Raw genomic sequence first — 18524 nt, forward strand, 5'->3', positions numbered from 1 at the left:
ATGGTTACATCCAATTGGTTTGTCTTTAATCCAGCTCTCATATTCATCCTAACTTCTTACAATTTGTGGTTTATCTTTCTTATGTGGCATATGAAGACAGCAATCAGGACTTAAAAAATGCCTTTCACTCCCACTGCAGGTTGTGTGTGCTTTGACTCACGCATGTGTGTATGCACTTGAAAGTCAATTCTGTACCTGTACAAGATAATCTGAACAACTCCGGTACACATAGGGAAAGTATCTTATTGTAGTGAAATGAGGCAACCAGGTGCCACTAATTGCCAGGTAGTGGGCATGAGCTTGTGTTAAGCCCACCTGTGCCTGATTAGGGTGGGCCCCTACTGCGCATGAGCAGGATTAGGGGGCCAATAAAGCTCAGTCCTGAGGAAGCCAGGGAGGAGGCTTCCCACTTTTGGAGCAATAGCACCGATCCAGGCCGGTCAGCCCTGAGGGCAACAGACTCAGAGCACTATTGGTGAGTTTCTGCTGGAACACCTGGTTGGACCTTGTAATGCCGTGCCCTAAAAGAGGTTCGTCTTGCTACATCTTGTCATGGTAGTTTCAGAAGTTTTACTTAAAGAAGTAGTAGGAAAAAGGCAAATCAGAAGCTTTTTTTACCTTTCACTATATTTAGACTGACTTATAACTTATCAGAATAGAAATTTGTCTTCTTTCTTTATTTCTTATCTATTCTTTGTTCTGACTAGAGAAGAAACATGGTTAATGTAAACAAGTATGGGTTATTATCCACATTTTTACTAGGTTTGGAATGACACAAGCATAAGAAACAGCAAGTATTCTATGCCACTGCAGTAAGCACCCTAGTTTCTTTACAATAAGGCAGAGGGAAAGCATAAAAGAAAAGAGATTTAAACAAAAAAACCCCAATATATAAACTATTAAGCCTTACCTTGCCAGCCTGGTTTGCACACTGGTTTGACATTAACTCGTACTAAGACGTCATCTGTTGCATGTTTTTGCCCACAGTCAAAAGCTGTCACCATTATCTCATACTGGTGCTGTTTATCATAGTTCAGCTTCTCAGTGTTCCTGATATTACCTATAGATTCAACATAAGAAAACATTCAGCAGTTGGCTAGGCATATACAGACTATAACATTTAGGTCCTGGTTAAACAAGTCCTTTGAGACCAGGACAATCTTCAAAAGGACAAGAGACAACCACAGCAGAACAGTTATGAGGAATGGGAAGTATTTTCTTCCAATTCACTAGAGAAGTAAAGAAGTTCTTAGCCAAATATAAGATGCTAGGGAGATAATGTGGGCATGTCTACATTAGAACACATCTACTCAACACTTTGTAAAGTGAGACTAATTAACAGTTATATCCTGAAATGTAAAGTGTAGCTGTGACCATTTTTCACACCTCCCCAAAATACACTGCTTCAACATGGCAGCCCCATTCCTGGGATTCACTGCTGAACAGCTTCCCAGACTAAGTCTCTGCTCTTTTCCCTAAAGTTATAACCCTTTAGGTGAGAGAGATTTTTAGCTCTCTAACACCTTTCCCTAGGTTTTAAAACTAGGAAAAATATCAAAATCACTGTTTACATTAGAGAGCTTACCACTGTTTGATATGACAGCACAGAGTTATCACATGGAAAATAAAACTCAGAAACAGATTATCTGCTGAACCTGACACATATATCAAGGTGACAAATTACCTGTTTCCAGACCAAAGACATTACAACTTTCACAGAAAGGGGAAAGATCTCTTTGAGAATAGTTCCTGCAAGTTTGGAAGATTACTGTGCAAAATGTATGTTTTTCTAATTGACAAGTTCAGCATTTTAATTCTGTCCAATCCCACCGAAATGCAATTCTTGCTCAAATTGAAACTTGATACTATTTAATATATTTCACACTTTTGCTCAGGGCTGTTTGTTAAGCCATCTCTTTGAATGAAAGTATTTGTTCTAGAACTCAAGAAACTAACTTACTCTGGATCAATGCTACACAAAACATCTGATTTCAACCATGCATGTGCAAACTAAAGTTGTTTGGCCTAAATTTACAATGAGAATCACCCAGATCTTGGAATTTATTCAAATACAGAAATCTGATTCCCATAGGTGCTGGTCAAAGTACCTGTTGTTAGGCATGCTGGCACTGGTTAGGGGTTGGGTGTGAGGTTGGTTCTGGTTTCTTCTTTCATTCAAATGAATAGCAGTCAGGCAAAAGCAAATAAATGCATAGTCTTTGTATTTTTCACTAAATCCCCATTAGTGTGACAAGTTAAGACATTTAGCAGGGTTTTTGTCTCTGATGCACACTTGCTCTTGGAAGAGCACAACACTTTGCTGACAACTACTACCTTAAAGCCAACTTAACTAGTTTAATTGAAACATGCAAAAACTTTCCAGGTCAGCCCTGAAGGAAGGTTGCTTCTGCAATTACCACCTGGTTAAAGATTTTTAGCTGAAACAGACCCTTATATCTGCAGCTATAAATCAGGCCAAGTACCCCATTTTCTGGTGACTTCAAGTCTTCACACCTCTCTTTCTTAGCAGGACACAGAGGGGGACAAGTCCTATCACCATTCTTACATCTCAAAGGGAGCAGCAGAAAGAGCTGCTGAAGGCTAACATGGAAACAGTACTGTGTCCTACACCTTCCTTCCTTCTCTCTCTCATGCACTTCACCTTGCTGGGCATTTTCAAGTCTGCCATGTAGACACCTCTTCCCATCAAAAAAAGCAACTGCAATACTGGTATAAAACAATTATTTTTGAGTTGGTAAGTTGCAAAAAATCAATCTATATACTTTACTAGCTTGAGTTGCTTGATTAGTACCTACCTAAGGATTTAATGAAAAACTGCCACTCTATACTTAGTTATTCATTTAACATCTTCTCAGTTGTGCTTCCCTTTCTGCATTATACATATATATATGTATATATATGTGTATATATATATGTATACAAGTAATATATATATATTACTTCTCACATGAATCTTCATACTTCCCCTGTTTGGTTCTCCTTTGTTTTAATTTAGTCCATGGTCAACAGAGAAAATTGTCAAGAAACCAAAATTGTTTGAATCTATGTCATCAGACTGCTAGAATTCGCATGGCACATTAACTGTCCTCTAAGATTTACAAATCATTATTACACATTGGAATTTCTCTAAACCAGTTTCCCAAGATTATGGTTTGAACCACAAAAATTCTGACTATCAGCTGTTATTCTTAAAGATCATTTGGATGTCTTACAGATGCTAGTCAATAGCTTATTGATTTCCTAATTATTCTGGTTTTCTGTTACCTCACATGCTTTATGTTTCTTTTTTTTAATCCATACAATTAAAAAGTAGATACTGAAGAGAATCACTATTAAGACAGGCTACTTAAAAGTTTTATAGGCAACAGAGCGAGAATTTCTATTTACATCTCACTCATGAAGAAGAAGGTAACTGGTAACATCTAAAAAAGGAAATTTTAATGGGAGAAGTACTTTTCTACACAGTTCTCAACTAGGCAATAAATTTTATTTTTTTTTTTTTCAGTCTTGCTAAATCTCAGCCTTTTCTTCTGGAAATACCTAAAGCTATAACAGATTTTAAAAGAGAGAAAAAAACCCAAATCCAATAGTGAAGTGACAACAGGAAAATAAAAATCCCTGCCTAAGGACCCATGTAAACCTCTGTTTTTTCAGGGTAAGTTTTGTAGATAGCTTGATACAGACCTTCCTGCTTAATGGGTGTCTTTTATCTTATTTTGGAGCAGCCCCAAGACTGCAGAAAGACAACTTATTTAGTATGGCAGTTCCCTCTTAAATACTGTACTTTCTGGGTGCATAATAAGTATAAAACAGCATCTCATCATTCTTATAAGAGATGAGGGCAAGTGCTGTTGCATGAATGGCTTCTGACTTCAGTCTGCTCCCAGGAGTGGCAGCTCAACACTCCCATCCACGAGGAGCTGTACTTGACCACTGGTCAACTGAAGGATTGGATATTCATCTTGTCAGAAAGCTGCACTTTTCAGTGATAATGGAAAGAAACCGTGGCCTAATAAACCAATAAATAGCACATGCAAGTGCTTAACTATAAAGTTTCACTCCTTTTCTGGCAATATGAAATTTGCATAGCTTCGTGCTGTAAAGGATGACACATCCATTTTCTATGATAAGTATCTTGTGCTGAGTGGACAAGTGAGTCAATAACTCATCTTTATATTGAACAGTATGGCAATGTATTTCTGAAGGGCTCCACAGTGGTGGATAGCAAATATAGTTATTTCCATTTTAGAGATGAAAATAGGTCAGAGCCATGACAGACTCGTATCTGTAGCTGAATTCTCTGATCATTGACCATGATCCCTGACAAACAAAAGCAGAAAATATAGTTTTGCTGGCATTAAAACAGGTCTGTCAACTGCAATTTAATTTTGTTACTTGAAAAAAGCATGCACAACACTGATATTATAACTAATAACTATTCATGACTGGGATTCTCTGCTAACAAAGCAACTAGACAAAACTGCATACTAAAGTCTCTTAAAATACATTATTTCTTATCCCTTTCATCCCAGTTTTCTGCAGAGAAAAGCATAAATACCTGCACATGCCTGTATTTTATGATGAAGAATTCACAACCTTCTGCATTCAGCTCATCATATACTTGAGTCAGTTTTATTAGTGTTACAGTTTCATAACACTATTCAATTTTACTCACAAAGAAATTACATACTGAAGGTCAGAGTTTCCAACTATAAATGGGAAGCTTTGTGTTACCTATCTTTAGGTGTCTAATTTACAAAGATCTACAAGAACTACACCAGAGCTGAATGGTGCTCCCTGTGCCAGGGCTGAGTGCCCATCCACTCTGCTTGTGCCACAAATGATTTGGTGATAGGAAGTAGACTGTCTTGCGAGTTCTCGTCTGCAAAATGTTCCCCAACATTTAACATTGTTTTTCTAGACAAGAAAATGCTTCCTGGATTGATGAACATACAAGAAACATTTTGCCTAAGAAGACAATGATGTGTCAAATGAAAAACACTGACAGAATAACATGTTCATCTTTGTAAAAGCCAGTGGCTGTGGTTAATTTCATACACTGGTGGTGAAAAAAAATCCATGCTCTGGGACAGATAATAGCTGACTTTCCTCACAAGCCTCCCTGATCCTGGGGTCTTCAGCAATATTTAGACTTAATTCTAGGCATCTGGTTAAACACTCTTTCTGGCCATTGAACCTCCAAAATTATATGTCTGAAATAAGGCAGAAAAAAAAATCATAACTCACAGAAGACATAACGGCCTGACTCTCACTAGAATTAAGACCTAGATCTGTTTACCACAATGGCTAAAAATACTATAAACAAAACTCTAAGTAGCACAGTATTAACAGACAGCCTGAGGCATCTCATATCTATTTTCATCATCCCAGAGGTAACAAAAAGGGGCACTATGCCAAAGAATCTGCACCAGACAAAGTTTGTATCAGCTGCCACAGAGAGACCTTCTCAGTCATGAAATGTGTTGGAACTATTTCTGTTACAAAAGAAAACTGCAACGCTCTATTCTAATTCTATCTCTAATCCCAGTGGGTTTAAGCAATTACCATTATCTAAAAAAAAATGCAAATTAGATTGCAATTACCATTCATTGTGGTAGCACTGTTCTTTTAGTGAACAAACAGATCAAACAGTATTAATTGGATTCATGACCAAGAAACTACAAGTATTACAACCTTATACCAGTTATCCACTGCAGGACTTAAAGACATGATTAAATCAATTATTTTCTCATTGCCTTTGCTCCAGAGCAGGTCCTGGGTACACGAGAGCAAAGATGTAACCAAGGATTACTGACACATGACATGCCTTGGGATCATGCCTCTGACTGTGAGGAAACCATGATCGCTCATTGTGAACCGTGTGAAAGGAGCTGAAAAGGCAGAAGCAATAGAAATGTCTGCTTTTTGTCATGCTCATCTCCATGTATTATTTATCCATGGTATCTGTCACAAACCTGGCATAAAATCACAAAACCACCTTTGATTCTTGTTAGTAACTAGCCCCATACTGGCAATTCACATGGAGCTCTGAAGAAATAATGGTTTCAAACAGAAAAATGGAGAATTTCCTTTCATAACAACATGAGGAAAAAATCCACAGAGGGAATGATGCATGAACATCTACTTCCAAATGCCCACTTCCTCTAAAAATCCTTTGTGCAATAGCTCTGGTGAAATATTACTGTGCCAGCTGACCTTGTTTACTTAACCACAAACATGCCTGTTGTGATTACACCTCCTATACAGTACACTTGCCTACCCATGCATTATAACAAGACAGCTTTTTTCCCCAATGTCATTTCCAGTTTATTGATGCTAAGAGGTCATTATATTTTGATGCTCAGCTGTGCATTGTGCAAGATCTGCACAAATAAAAATGAAAAATTTCTGAGTAGGGAAAAGGGTTTTGATGAAAAACATCCCAACATGAAAATGACTGCTTAGAGAAAACAGTAGCTCCATCCACACTTTCAAATTGCAATTTGGCCAAAAATCAGACATAACTTCCAAAGAGTATTTTCTTCTCCTACAGACAACATGGATTAAAAGCTTCTGTTGGGAAAGACTAATCAGAGCTTTGCTGGGCACACACACAGGGTGTTTATTCTGGGGAAACAAGTTCTGTGAGCAACAGGAATTTCCATTTTGAACTTCTGCACAACTGTGCACACATGAATATCACTAACGAGGACTCTGATCCTCAAAGTGATGCCAAGATAGCACTACTGAAGTATGAAATACAGAGAAGTGTTTTTGTACTCTCTGAAGTAAGCAGTGAATATGAGGGAGGACCTTCAACATATTTTTCATGCAGCCAAGCAGCCTCTCCTAACTCAGTGTCAAGTTCCATGCTTTTCCATGGTGAGAGCTCGAGTGGGAAAAGCAGGAAGCTGACAGGCAGGACCACCAAGGCCAAAAATAGCTGCATATGGAAAAACTTTACATGGTTCATTGTTTTTCCTATAATACTATATCCATTAGATAACCAATCACAATGCAAAAGCATGAAAAAAATTATACTACTTCTCCAAAGTTTATTTTCTTCCATACTGTAGAATAATGATTCTGCTTCAGGATTTGCACCACAAATGGGTAGCTCTATGGACCCAAACTCTGAAAGCCTGTAGCAATCAATAAACATACCTAGAATACTGTCAATTCTACATTTAGACTCTGCTCCAGAAAGTTCAGAAGAATGGGACTAGATAAAAACCAGTGAATAGACCCTATTAGGTAGGGCTACATGCTGCATTAGGAAATGTCTTCACTTAGATGGAAAATTAGATCTGAGACAATTAAGAGAATTAATGACAGAGAAACATACTGCTCATCTAAACCTGGGGGTTTATTTTCCACATAAACTACTGTGTCACTTTGTGCACAAATCTTACATAAAAGGGGTGGAATTTCCTTTATGAAATGTTCCTTTATTCTCATAGATAAGAATAGGATTAATCTCGAGTTAAAACTCAAACCAAGTAATCAGCTAGTATGAAGAGGTAATTACACTGCCTACAGAAATTACTGCTATCTGTCCCAGAACTTACAATTGGCTCCTTCTCTGTACTCACCATTTCTGTCAATGGCAAAAGGGACATCAGTTGTGACTATTTCATAATTGCAGATCTGGCTGTACTGTGGGGAACAGTCTTCATCTATGGCTTCTACCTGCAGAATGCTGTCATAGATCTTCCCCTCTGTCACAGTGGCTTTATACACACTCTCCTTGAAAGCTGGTGCAAACTCATTGACATCCTTTACCTGGATATGGACCACTGCCCTAGAATAGGTAAATGAAAGCATCAAAGATAAAAATTAATTTATCATGACGTATCATTAACAGTTGTTTTCAAAACACATGAAAAGACAAAAAAACCAAAGAAATCTGCTAAAATGAGATATTACTGAATTTCTGTTTAATTTTACCAATTTAATATCTTAATATGGCACTATGTAAAAAAACTATTGCCACAGCTTGTATGGCTTCATGGTGCTCTCTATTAAAGTCAGACTGCCTCTGAAAACAAACTCCAGCAAAAATTCTATTATACTAATTCACTGTAAAATAGATTAAGAAACAAAAAATGAAGATAATTAGAGCAGTGTTACATATTCACGACCTAAAATGGTCACTTTATGAACATTCTTTGATATTAAATAAGCCTCTCAACTTCTGCTGATTTTACTTAATGTACATGCAAATCTTTGAGAGTCAAAAATATCAGGTCTTTAGTTGAGCCAAACCTAAAGGCTTTCTAATCTTGTTTGACAGGCAGGATAACAGAGGGAGAGAGAAGTGAAGGGACTTTTAGATTGATGGCAGAGCCAGTAGTAAAAGTTTCAGCTCCAGACAGCCTTGCTTGGCATGTGGCTCAGTAGACAAAGCACTCTGGGAATGTGTAACAAAGTCTGGTCCCGATGGGCCAGATTTCATTTGTTGAGTATTAGAACACATTTTTCCACAAGTGGAATTGTACTGGCTTGTTACTGCCATGGGAGGGAATAGCATGATAAATTTTAATAATACAAAGGAAAACTGTTTCTATGACTTGATGGTTATTTGATATTGCAGGCTTCTTTCTAAATGTGTTTCTTTTTAAATATCCTGAAAAAAGTTCAACAGGCATTATAGAGCCAATTAAATTTTTAATTGTCATGAGTCTTGGATGAGCAAAAAGAACAATTTCTATTAATCATTTATTTAAATAGCTCTCAGCAAAATGAACAATTTGTACAGCAGTTACACATCTATACGTGAGTCAAATTCATCTTTAATGACAAATGGTCTGAAGCTTGGTTTCATGAATTGAAGGGGGAAAAAGGCACTGTGCCACTTAAGCTTATGCAGGGAACTGGCTCCACAGTAAAAAGTACCACCTAATAACCTTCAGTATCCCTGTCTTCAGAGGATTTGATTCTTCTGACACTTGCTGACCAAAGCTGCAGTCAGAACACTGTGAACAGATCATACACGTGCACATACTAAAAGAAAGGGTGATTTCTCTTTTCTTACCATTTGAAATGAGATGAACATACAGAAGATATATTTAGAATTTATAACTATCAATTAAAAGTTAGCTTCCATGTCCTGGATGATGTATTTAATCAATGCATTTAACATGAAAGAAAGAATGGTAAAAGAAACCAAAACTGAGATGCATTTTTCCACTTGAGCAAGGTCCCTCTTAAAAACTGCAACTGGAACCATTGCAGAGTGAATCAGGAGGCAAAAAAAATTTTTTTTCTGAAATTTTTCTGAAAGAAAAATCTTTGCTAAAAGAAACAGTGGTTAACCTTAGTTTATTTGCTTTCAGTCTGAGTACAAGAGAAAAAGGTGCCCTTCAATCTGATTTGTAGTGTAGAGCAAATGTATGCCAACCAAAAAATTCTCCTAATTTTTCACTCACTTGTGAGATTTCTTCCAGTTAATTCCACCTGGTCCTGATCCACAGTCATAAGCCTGTATTATGAATGTATATTCCTTCTGCAATTCACAGTCAATAGGACTTCTTGCTCGCAGACGACCTTCCCCAGATGTCTTGTTCAGCACAACAGCTTCAAAGGGCATTTCTTGTCCATGGATTTTAAAAGCACAGATTTCACCTGTGAGGAATAATATAAACCAATCATAACTAGGGGAGTATTATGCACTATGGTGATATCAGAGAAGTTTGTATTTCACCTGCTGATATAAATGGTGGAAGTATCTACTCAGGCATCAGTTTGTTATACATCCAGAAGGGCCACTGGCCCCTGCTTGTCCAGTGCGATGTGGCAAGTGCAGCACTGGGCACACACTTCCCTCATCTTCTGTCCTACCAAAATTGTTTCTTAAAGCCCTAGAGAGTACCCTGGATATGGTACTAATATGGTACTAATACCAATGTTGAGCTAAATTATTTTTGAGCTACATTAAGATGATCATATTTAGTTTAAAAAAAAAAATAGCAGAAGAAAACAAGAGGTTATTTTAGGGGTGGTCTTGTCTAACCACTGTTAGTCCTACCTTGAGCCACATGAGCTGCTTGGTGGTTCAGCCTCTTGCACTTTACTTTTCCCAACAGTGAAAAAATTAATGATTGAAATTATATCTTAGTTTATTTACAGATATATATCATATATTTCAAATAGAAGTAGCTGAAGGAACACAGACAAGTGTCCCTTTTGGACATCTCAGTCAGCCACCCACATTCACATACTCATACATGAATGCCTTCTTGGCAGCAGCTCACTCTGCCTCCAAACTGCCTCCTAATCTAAGAGGTCCATAGCTTCGCTCAGAGGAATACTATGTAACAAAACAGATGATAGATCTAGGACTAAAATATTAATTTGGACACAAAAGACAATACAAAAACTCTTGTGAGAAGATGAGTTTGAAAGGGGGAAAAGCCCCCGGTTTCTCATGATCCCTTTTTATCCTTCATACTGATGGAAAGGACATGCACGCTGGAATAATTTTTAAGCACTCCAAAATCCAACTTTAAAAATGAAATATTTATGCAAAGACCAATGCGGCTTAAATATTTTTATGACACATTAAACACATGCTCTTTTATGAGGAAGTCAGTCTCAAGACATGCATTATACATTCAAAGCTGCCTCCCACTCACATAATCCTTTTCCATTTATTTCCAATTTATACTTGCAGTCTTTTGGAAACCTCCTTAACTATCGTATCTGAGTCAAATGCCAAATTCTAAGTTAACTCTGAATCTATGACCTCAATTCAAGCCTGGCTCTTTCTCTTGTTCTATTAGAATATATTGTTTATTTTTAGAGAAGTTACTAGACAGCAACTTTATAAAAGTTCTGTAGTTTGCAAGTCCTATTATGTGTGAGAAAACAAAAAAGTGGGAAGGGTGTGTGTGGGGAGGGTAGAGATTAGGTACACTTAGAGTATTAATAGTGTCTCTTTAGGTTATTCCCATAGCTACTGCTACCTAGGTTTCCCTTGATTATAATGGGAGCTGTAGCTGAGCTCAGCTATATACACTGACATTTAGGAAGATGAATCTCACACTTTACAGTTGTCATCAACCCTGTGAATGTCTTCACAGGATCAGCATACAGTTGTTTCAGCAATTATGAGGCACAGGGAAAAATACATTATTTGCTTGGACATTTGCTTGGTGGTCTGACCCTTCTCTCCAGTGGCACCCAAGGGCAGCACAGTTTCCCATGACAGAGAGATGTGCTCTTTTCAACAGACCCCAATATTTGGGCTCGAGAAGGAAAGGACTTTACCCTGAGAATCAAATCCAGAAAAAGACTAATACTTTGCATATTCACAAAAGCAAGTTCCACAATATTTATGAATTGTTGCACAGAAAACACAGCAGAAGATGAAGAGAAGGCTGAAGTGAAGCAGTTTGTTCAGCTTTCAGCACGGGCACTGATCACTGAGTTTGTATCTTTATCTTTTGAAAAAAATTATCCTAGCTTCAAAATGAAACATTAAACTGAAATTATATTGTAGATTTCAGCTTTATTTTCATTGAATATGAACATAACTGTGCAAATGTGGGAATACTAATTCAAAAATACTGTTTGTTGTGTTCTGTAACAGTGGCCTTCATAGCTTCTTAATAATGAATTTTTCCTCCAATGCACAATCCATCAACAGAAATCATAACTTCAATGTTTTGTATTTTATTTTATTGAGCCACTGTTTGATTGTAAACATCACAGTGTTTGCAGACATTCAGGCCTACCTACTGTTCTTAAAAAATAGAAATAGCTCAGGACAGGAAAAAAGTTCTCTCAGCCTTAGTCTAAACATTTATCATTTGTTCCTCTCCAAAGTCAGAGAGGCCTGATGCAAAGCAATCATACCGCCAGCAGATGTTCTAATTATCTCTCAGCAAATATTTTTAAAGCCTCTATATTCTGCTCCTATGTTAGATATTCCAGATTTATATATGACTTGATTATGTCTTTTGTATCTCCATTTGCCAAAGGTAAAATAATGACAGCTGCATGGATTTGAGAAGATTTTTGTAAACACACAGCAAAAAACCCACAAACTTCCAAATTCTACCTTTAGCAACATATTTATATGAGAAAAACCCTACATGGCTTTACGAATTTGTCCTTTATTTCATTTGAATGGGTTTGGAAAGAGGTGCATATAGAATTTAGCAACCATAAAAATGGTGGCAGTGAACTGATAAAATAGGGACAAGTTGGTGACACCACATAAGGGCAGAAGCACATTCATGAGATCCTACAGCTCTTGCATCCAGGGCAGAGAGAAAATATCTCTTCTCAAAGGACAAAGACATACATACTGTGGGTTTCCAGATGCTTCCCATAATAACTTTTGATTGCAGGGTTTAGCTTTACTAAGAGTTGATTTATTTTACATGCTTTAATTAAAATCTAGGCTTTATATTTTCTCTTAAAATAGTTCAGAATAACATTAGCCATTAGTAACTCTTAATTTTGAAGCCTCCGTTATTTTACTCTGAGAGCTCTGTAGAGATCCATCAGCTACTACCACAGAGATAAGAATGTAATTTCCTTCATAAAAATTATAATAGACTCAAAACAAGCTTGCCATTTCTGGAATATTACTAATAAGTCTTTTCACATTTTAGAAATTCATACTCAGCAAAATTTATATGCAAGACTGTAAGTCGGGTATTAGAAACAAATTCTTCCCCAGAAGGGTTGTCAGACAGGGGAACAGGCTGCCTGGAGCACTGCTGGAGTCACCATCCCGGGAGGTGGTTAAAGGCTATGTAGATGGGATGCTGAATGACATAGTTTAGTGGTGGACTTTGAATCACAGAATCATCGTGGTTGAAAAAGACCTCTAAGATTATCAAAGTCCAACCATCCATCCTGCAACCAATAACCACTAAACCAGCCACCCAATGTAGCACCTCATCTACCCATCTCTGAGTACCTCCAGGGATGGTGCCTCCACCACCTCCCTGGGCAGCCTGTTCCAAAGTTTTATCACTCTTTCAGTGAAGAAATGAACCTCCCCTGCTAGAATTTGGCCCCATTTCCTCTTGTTCTATCATTCATCACCAGGAAGAAGAGGCCAACATCTGTCTCACTATAACCTCCTTTCAGGTAGTTGTAGAGAGCAATGAGGGCTCCCCTTGGAGAGAGAACTTGGCAGTGTTAGGTTTATGGCTGGACTCAATGACTTTAAATTTCTTTTGCAACCTCAAGTTCCCTGAGTCTTTCTCTTTTTTCCTCAGAAATGCAGCATGAACCCACTATCTGCAGTTGATATTGGATTTTCCAAGAAGTTTGTTTAGAAATTGGTGTTTCACTTTTTGTTTTTAACCCAGCCTTCCAGGATAACAACTGTAAACAAGTTTCTCTGCTGGAATCCTGCAAATATCTCCTGCAGTGCAGGGTTGCTGAACTTCTGAGTGTCTCAGTACCCCTGGGAAGGTTTACTGCTTTGACAAGTTTTTCTATCATAAACTGTAGCTAACGTTTAAATAATTACAAAACACAGAAGGTTACATTTTGGGGGAGGAAAGGGTAGCTGTTTGGGTAAGGGAGGCAAAACAAGAATTAGAGATATAAAATATCTTTTAGGACAAAGAAATTAAGTGTGGCAATAACTACTGTATATGCTTTTCCAGCTCATCAAAGTCAATGCTATTAAAATGATACTGAAATACTAAAATCCAGGGAGTGATACTGAAATGAAACAGAGGGAGTCATTCATATCTTAATAAAATACAAAAAAATATTATTTCCTCATATCTAATTTTATGGGCAACAAGCTCTGCAAAGCAAGAGCATAAATCCACTGCTACCCTTCCTATTCTATTCCTACAGATTTGAAATTAGAAAGTGGAAGAAACTGCACTGGCACTCCAAGTGATTCATTGTTGCCATAAGCTCACACCAAAGGAACCAGACTTCATTCTTCTGCTGAAGCAGGGACCAATTGCTTAGGATGAAAAGATAGTTCTGTGGGTAGCATAGAAGCTGCAGTCATAGCTTGGTTTATTCCTGGCTCCATGATAAGTTTCCCAGGGAAATCACTTGGGTCATGAAGGTATTCAGAAACAAAGCACCTCAAAAATCTACTCTACAGCTTTGTTTAAATAAGCTTGTGTAAAAAATGTAATTTTTATGGACATGCTCTGATTATAGTGTGATGTATGACCAAGTTGCTCTGTTGGAAATTAGACCAGCACTGTTTAGATCTGCACACCTGGCTCAACTGATGCAGAATTGATACATTTCTTTGAAGAATGCAACAAACATTGAGCCAGATGACAAAAATACCTAACAAGGAGATAAAGATTTGTGCACATACTGATGTACCCTATTAGCTAATTATTATACAGTTCTCAAATGCTTTCTATTCTAGAAGCATATAAAATATTGTCACTCTTTCATCAAACACATACCAAATTAACATTCCATTGTAAATACCTTCAAACAATTCTTAATCTTTTCTTATTTCTGAAATCTGCAAGATTAAGAGAGAAAGTAAGCAAGAATGCACGATTTTAAGAGCAGTATCAAAACAGTATAATATTCTAATCAATATAGGGAGATCCATGCCTCCCCCTTCCTCAATCTAAAGCTTTTGTTAACCTCGGGTTTCATGTCTGGAAGCCTCCTGTGGATTCAGCAGAGCATCTGAATATCACCCAAAGACACACTCAACACACAGAAACAGCTGTCCCATTTAGTTAGAACGCTGTAAGGCACAGCACAGTCTCTGCAACAGTGACATAATCAGTACTGAGAAATATGTGCCTCGCCATTTTTTACAACACCACATTAGAATGAGTTATTTGAAAAACAATACTGCAACTGCACAGTTAAACCTGAAAAAAAAAAAAAAAAAAAAAAAAAAAAAAAAAAAAAAAGCCCATTAATGAAAGGAACTTTAACTTCCAGGAGCTAAGTGAAGCATATTTAGTCACTTCCCAATTGGTTCATTTTCTGATCTGTTTTTTCCCAGGTGTCAATAACTATCATAAACACATGCATGGCTTCTTGTCCTCAGTGATACTACCTGCATTATTTGATTAGTGTTCACCTCAGGCTGCAACATTTGCAAACAGTGATTGCAGATTCCCTGCTGCCACAGCAGATGAAACATCACCTTGCTTCAGACAGTCATCTTTCAGTAAATACAGAATTCCTGATGCTACCACTGCCCTAATTCCAAATCTGCATCCGAAAGCTGGAATCTGAAGCTATTTAATCTCTAGATTAGTGAGGTCTACACTGAGAAGAACAAGTCTAGTGAGGCACTAACCCATTTTTCTCTGTATATTGGTTGAAAAAAAAAAGAAATTTATTTTTATAAGATACCTAGAGGCCTCTGCATGTAAGATTAAAAAGGTTATTATAATGCTTGCAGTAATTTCTAGCCACTAAGTATTGCTGAGCTGTTAAAGGACAAATGCTAATAAAATACATTCAAGCAGATGATGATCATAGAATGGTTTTGGTTGGAAGGGGCCTTCAAGATCACTGAGTTCCAACTTCTAGGCAAAGGCAATGACACCTCTCACAAGACCAGGTCTCACAAGACACGTCTAGGAAGGGAGAATCCACAACCTCCCTTGTCAACCTGTTCCAGTGTCTCAACACCCTCACACTGAAGAGTTTCTTCCCAATGTCTAAGCTAAATCTACCATCTTGCAGCTGAAAACCATTATCCCTTCTCCAATCACTACACACCCTTGTAAAAATTCCCTCCCCAGCTTCTCTGTAGACACACAGTGATGTGTAGTGTGACTAGAATTTCAAATTAAAGAAAGACATAGCATTAGGAATGTTGGGCAGCAAATATATACTGCTTACATAGTTCCTACAGTCTGGTAGGCAAAACCAAACATTTTCTGCAACAGGATACGTGCACTCCTGTGACCTGTTAGATTGGGTTCCCTTGTGAGATACACAGAGAGAAATAAAAAATGAGCAGCACAATAGAAAATCAGCAGCTGTTTAGTCTATTGAGGACTCAGTAGACTGACAGAGAAACTCACTTTTTAATTAATCCACTTTCCCTGGGGCCTTCTATCAAGGCAGACAATTTCTGAGACAGAGAAGCTTGGAAAATATTGCATTTATTAAAATTATTCCCCTGAATAACTTCAAATGTATTCTTTCTGGGGTACACTTGGATAATTCAAAGCAGTCAACGACCAATTAATTTTTCTGCTCCTTTTTACTTAAAAGTATCAGTCAGCTTTAAGTTGTGAGAGATCACTTATGCAAATTGAATATACACAAGTCCATGGGCCCTGATGGGATGCACCCAAGAGTGTGGAGAGAGCTGGCTCATGTTATTTCCCTACCATTCTCCATCATTTTTGAGAAATCATGATAAACAGGAGAGGTGCCTGAGGATTGGAGCCAAGTGTCACTTCAGTCTTTAAAAAGGGCAAGAAGGAAGATCCAGGAAACTACAGACCAGCCCTGTATCACCTCCAGCCCTGGAAATATGATGGAGCAGCTAATTCTGGAGGTCATCTCTATGCATACAGAAGAGATGAAGATTATTAGGAGTAGTAAGCATGGATTTACCAAGGAGAAATCATGCTTGATTAATCTGATAGCCTTCTGTGATGTTGTGACTGAGTGGCTGGGTGCAGGGAGACCAGGGGATGTAGTCTACCTTGACCTTAGTAGGGTTTCTGACACAGTTTCCTGTAACATCCTCATGAGCAAACTCAGGAAATGTGTGATAGAAGTAAGTAAGCAGTAAAATTAAGAACAGGCTACACCATAGAGCCCAAAGAGTGGTGATCAATGGCACAGAGTCCAGCTGGAGACCTGTGACTAGTGGGGTCTCCTAAGGATCAGTGCTGGGTCCAGTCCAGTTCAACATCTTTATCAATGACTTTGATGAAGTGACACTGTATTCTCAGCAAGTTGGCCAATGACACAAAACTGGGAGGAGTGGCTGATCCACCTGGAAGCTGTGCAGCCATTCAGCAAGACTTGGACAGACTGGAGAGCAGGGCCAAGGGGAACCCAGTCAAGTTCAACAAGAAAAAGTGCAGAGTCCTGCACCTGGGAAGTAATAACAAAAGCCCCAGTACTGGTTAGGAGGGGATCTGCTAGAGAGCAGTCCCATGGAAGAAGGATGCTGGAGTCCTGGTAGAGAAGTTATCCATGGGACAGCAATATGCCCTTGTGTCCAAGAATGCCAATGGTAGTCTGGGGTGCATTAAGAAGAATGTGTCCAGCAGAAAGAGGGAGGTTCTTTCCTCCCTCTCTACTCTGCCTCGGTGATACCTCACCTAGAATTCTGCATCCAGTTCTGGGCTGTCCTCAGTTCAAAAGGGACAGGGATTTACTTGAGAGAGTGCAATGGAGGGCTATGAGGATGATTGAGGGACACCAGCCTTATGAAGAAAGTCTGAGAGACCTGAGGCTTTTAAGTCTGGAGAGGAGAAGACTAAGAGGAGATCTAAGTAATGTGTATAAATATATGAGGGCTGGGCATCAAAAAGGAAGAGACAACATCTCACTTGTGCCCTGTGATAGGAAAAGGGGCAATAGATTTAAGGTAAAGCACAGGAAGTTCCATCTCAACATGAGGGAGAATTCCTTTACTGTAAAGGCTACATTGTAGTGAAATGAGGCAATCAGGTGTTGCTAATTACAAGGTGGGAGGTGTGAGCTTGTGTTAAGCCCACATGTGCCCAATTAGGGCTGACCCCAGCTGCGCATGAGCAGGATTGGGCAACCAATAAAAGGTGAGCTTCTGAATGCATGCTTGGCTCACTCTCAAGCAACCAGAGGAGGAGGTTGGCTGAGTCTGGAGCAGAACCATGGAACAAGGCCAGCCAAGTCTAAAGGCAGCAAGATCGGAGCACTGTTTGTGCAGCTTGGCAAGAACACCTGTTGGACTTCGAAGCACCGTGCCCCAAGAAAGGTTCATCTGCTACACTACAGAGCCCTGGAACAGGCTCCTTGGAGAGGCTGTGGAGTCTCCTTCTCTGTAGACTTTCAACGTACATCTGGATGCATTTTGGAGTGACCGGCCCTAGTTTTGGTTCTGCTCTGGCAGGGGGATTGGACTTAATGATCTTCAGAGGTCCCTTTCAACCCCTGACATTCTGTGATTTCACACCAGGAACTCTGGACTGGCAAGGACAAAATGTAAGCAGGGGACCTGATCACACAAACCAAAGGAGAGGCAAGTGCTGTCTTGCATAGTTTATAATCATAAAATAATTCCCTATATGCTGACCATGGACTCTAGAGAAAAGTGAGGCAGAAATAGAGAGCTGTCTAATGCTTGTTATCAGTAGACCTGTTCCCTTCTAGCATGCCAATATTCTGAGATAACCATCCACTCTCTTTTTTTTCCTCAGATTTCCAATTTGAAAGATCAAGTGGAGAATAACCAAATGCCACAAGAAGTATTATAGAATCACTTGAGATCAATGAGTGGTTATCTGTGGAGATGTGCAAATGAGAGTTTGCAGAGTGGGATGTCAGCAGCTCTCATCTAGAACCAAGCAGTC

At 38.6% G+C, this 18524-nt stretch overlaps 1 protein-coding gene across 10 annotated transcripts in view; it reads right to left on the bottom strand.

The window, feature by feature from the left end:
• Positions 1-18524, bottom strand: part of CLSTN2 (calsyntenin 2) — a 299047-nt gene that overhangs the window by 65278 nt on the left and 215245 nt on the right. For all 10 annotated transcript variants that reach the window (XR_011727411.1, XR_011727410.1, XR_011727409.1 and 7 more), the window contains 3 exons: positions 9450-9645; positions 7614-7822; positions 911-1060 (listed from right to left, as the gene is read on the bottom strand). Coding sequence is in view for 5 of the 10 variants with exons in the window: in XM_071751843.1 (XP_071607944.1) it covers positions 911-1060; positions 7614-7822; positions 9450-9645 (555 nt within the window). In the remaining 5 variants the exon portion in view is untranslated. The remainder of the gene's footprint in view (positions 1-910; positions 1061-7613; positions 7823-9449; positions 9646-18524) is intronic.

The sequence above is a fragment of the Heliangelus exortis genome, chromosome 9, assembly GCF_036169615.1.
Source record: "Heliangelus exortis chromosome 9, bHelExo1.hap1, whole genome shotgun sequence".
Taxonomy (NCBI): Eukaryota; Metazoa; Chordata; class Aves; order Apodiformes; family Trochilidae; genus Heliangelus; species Heliangelus exortis.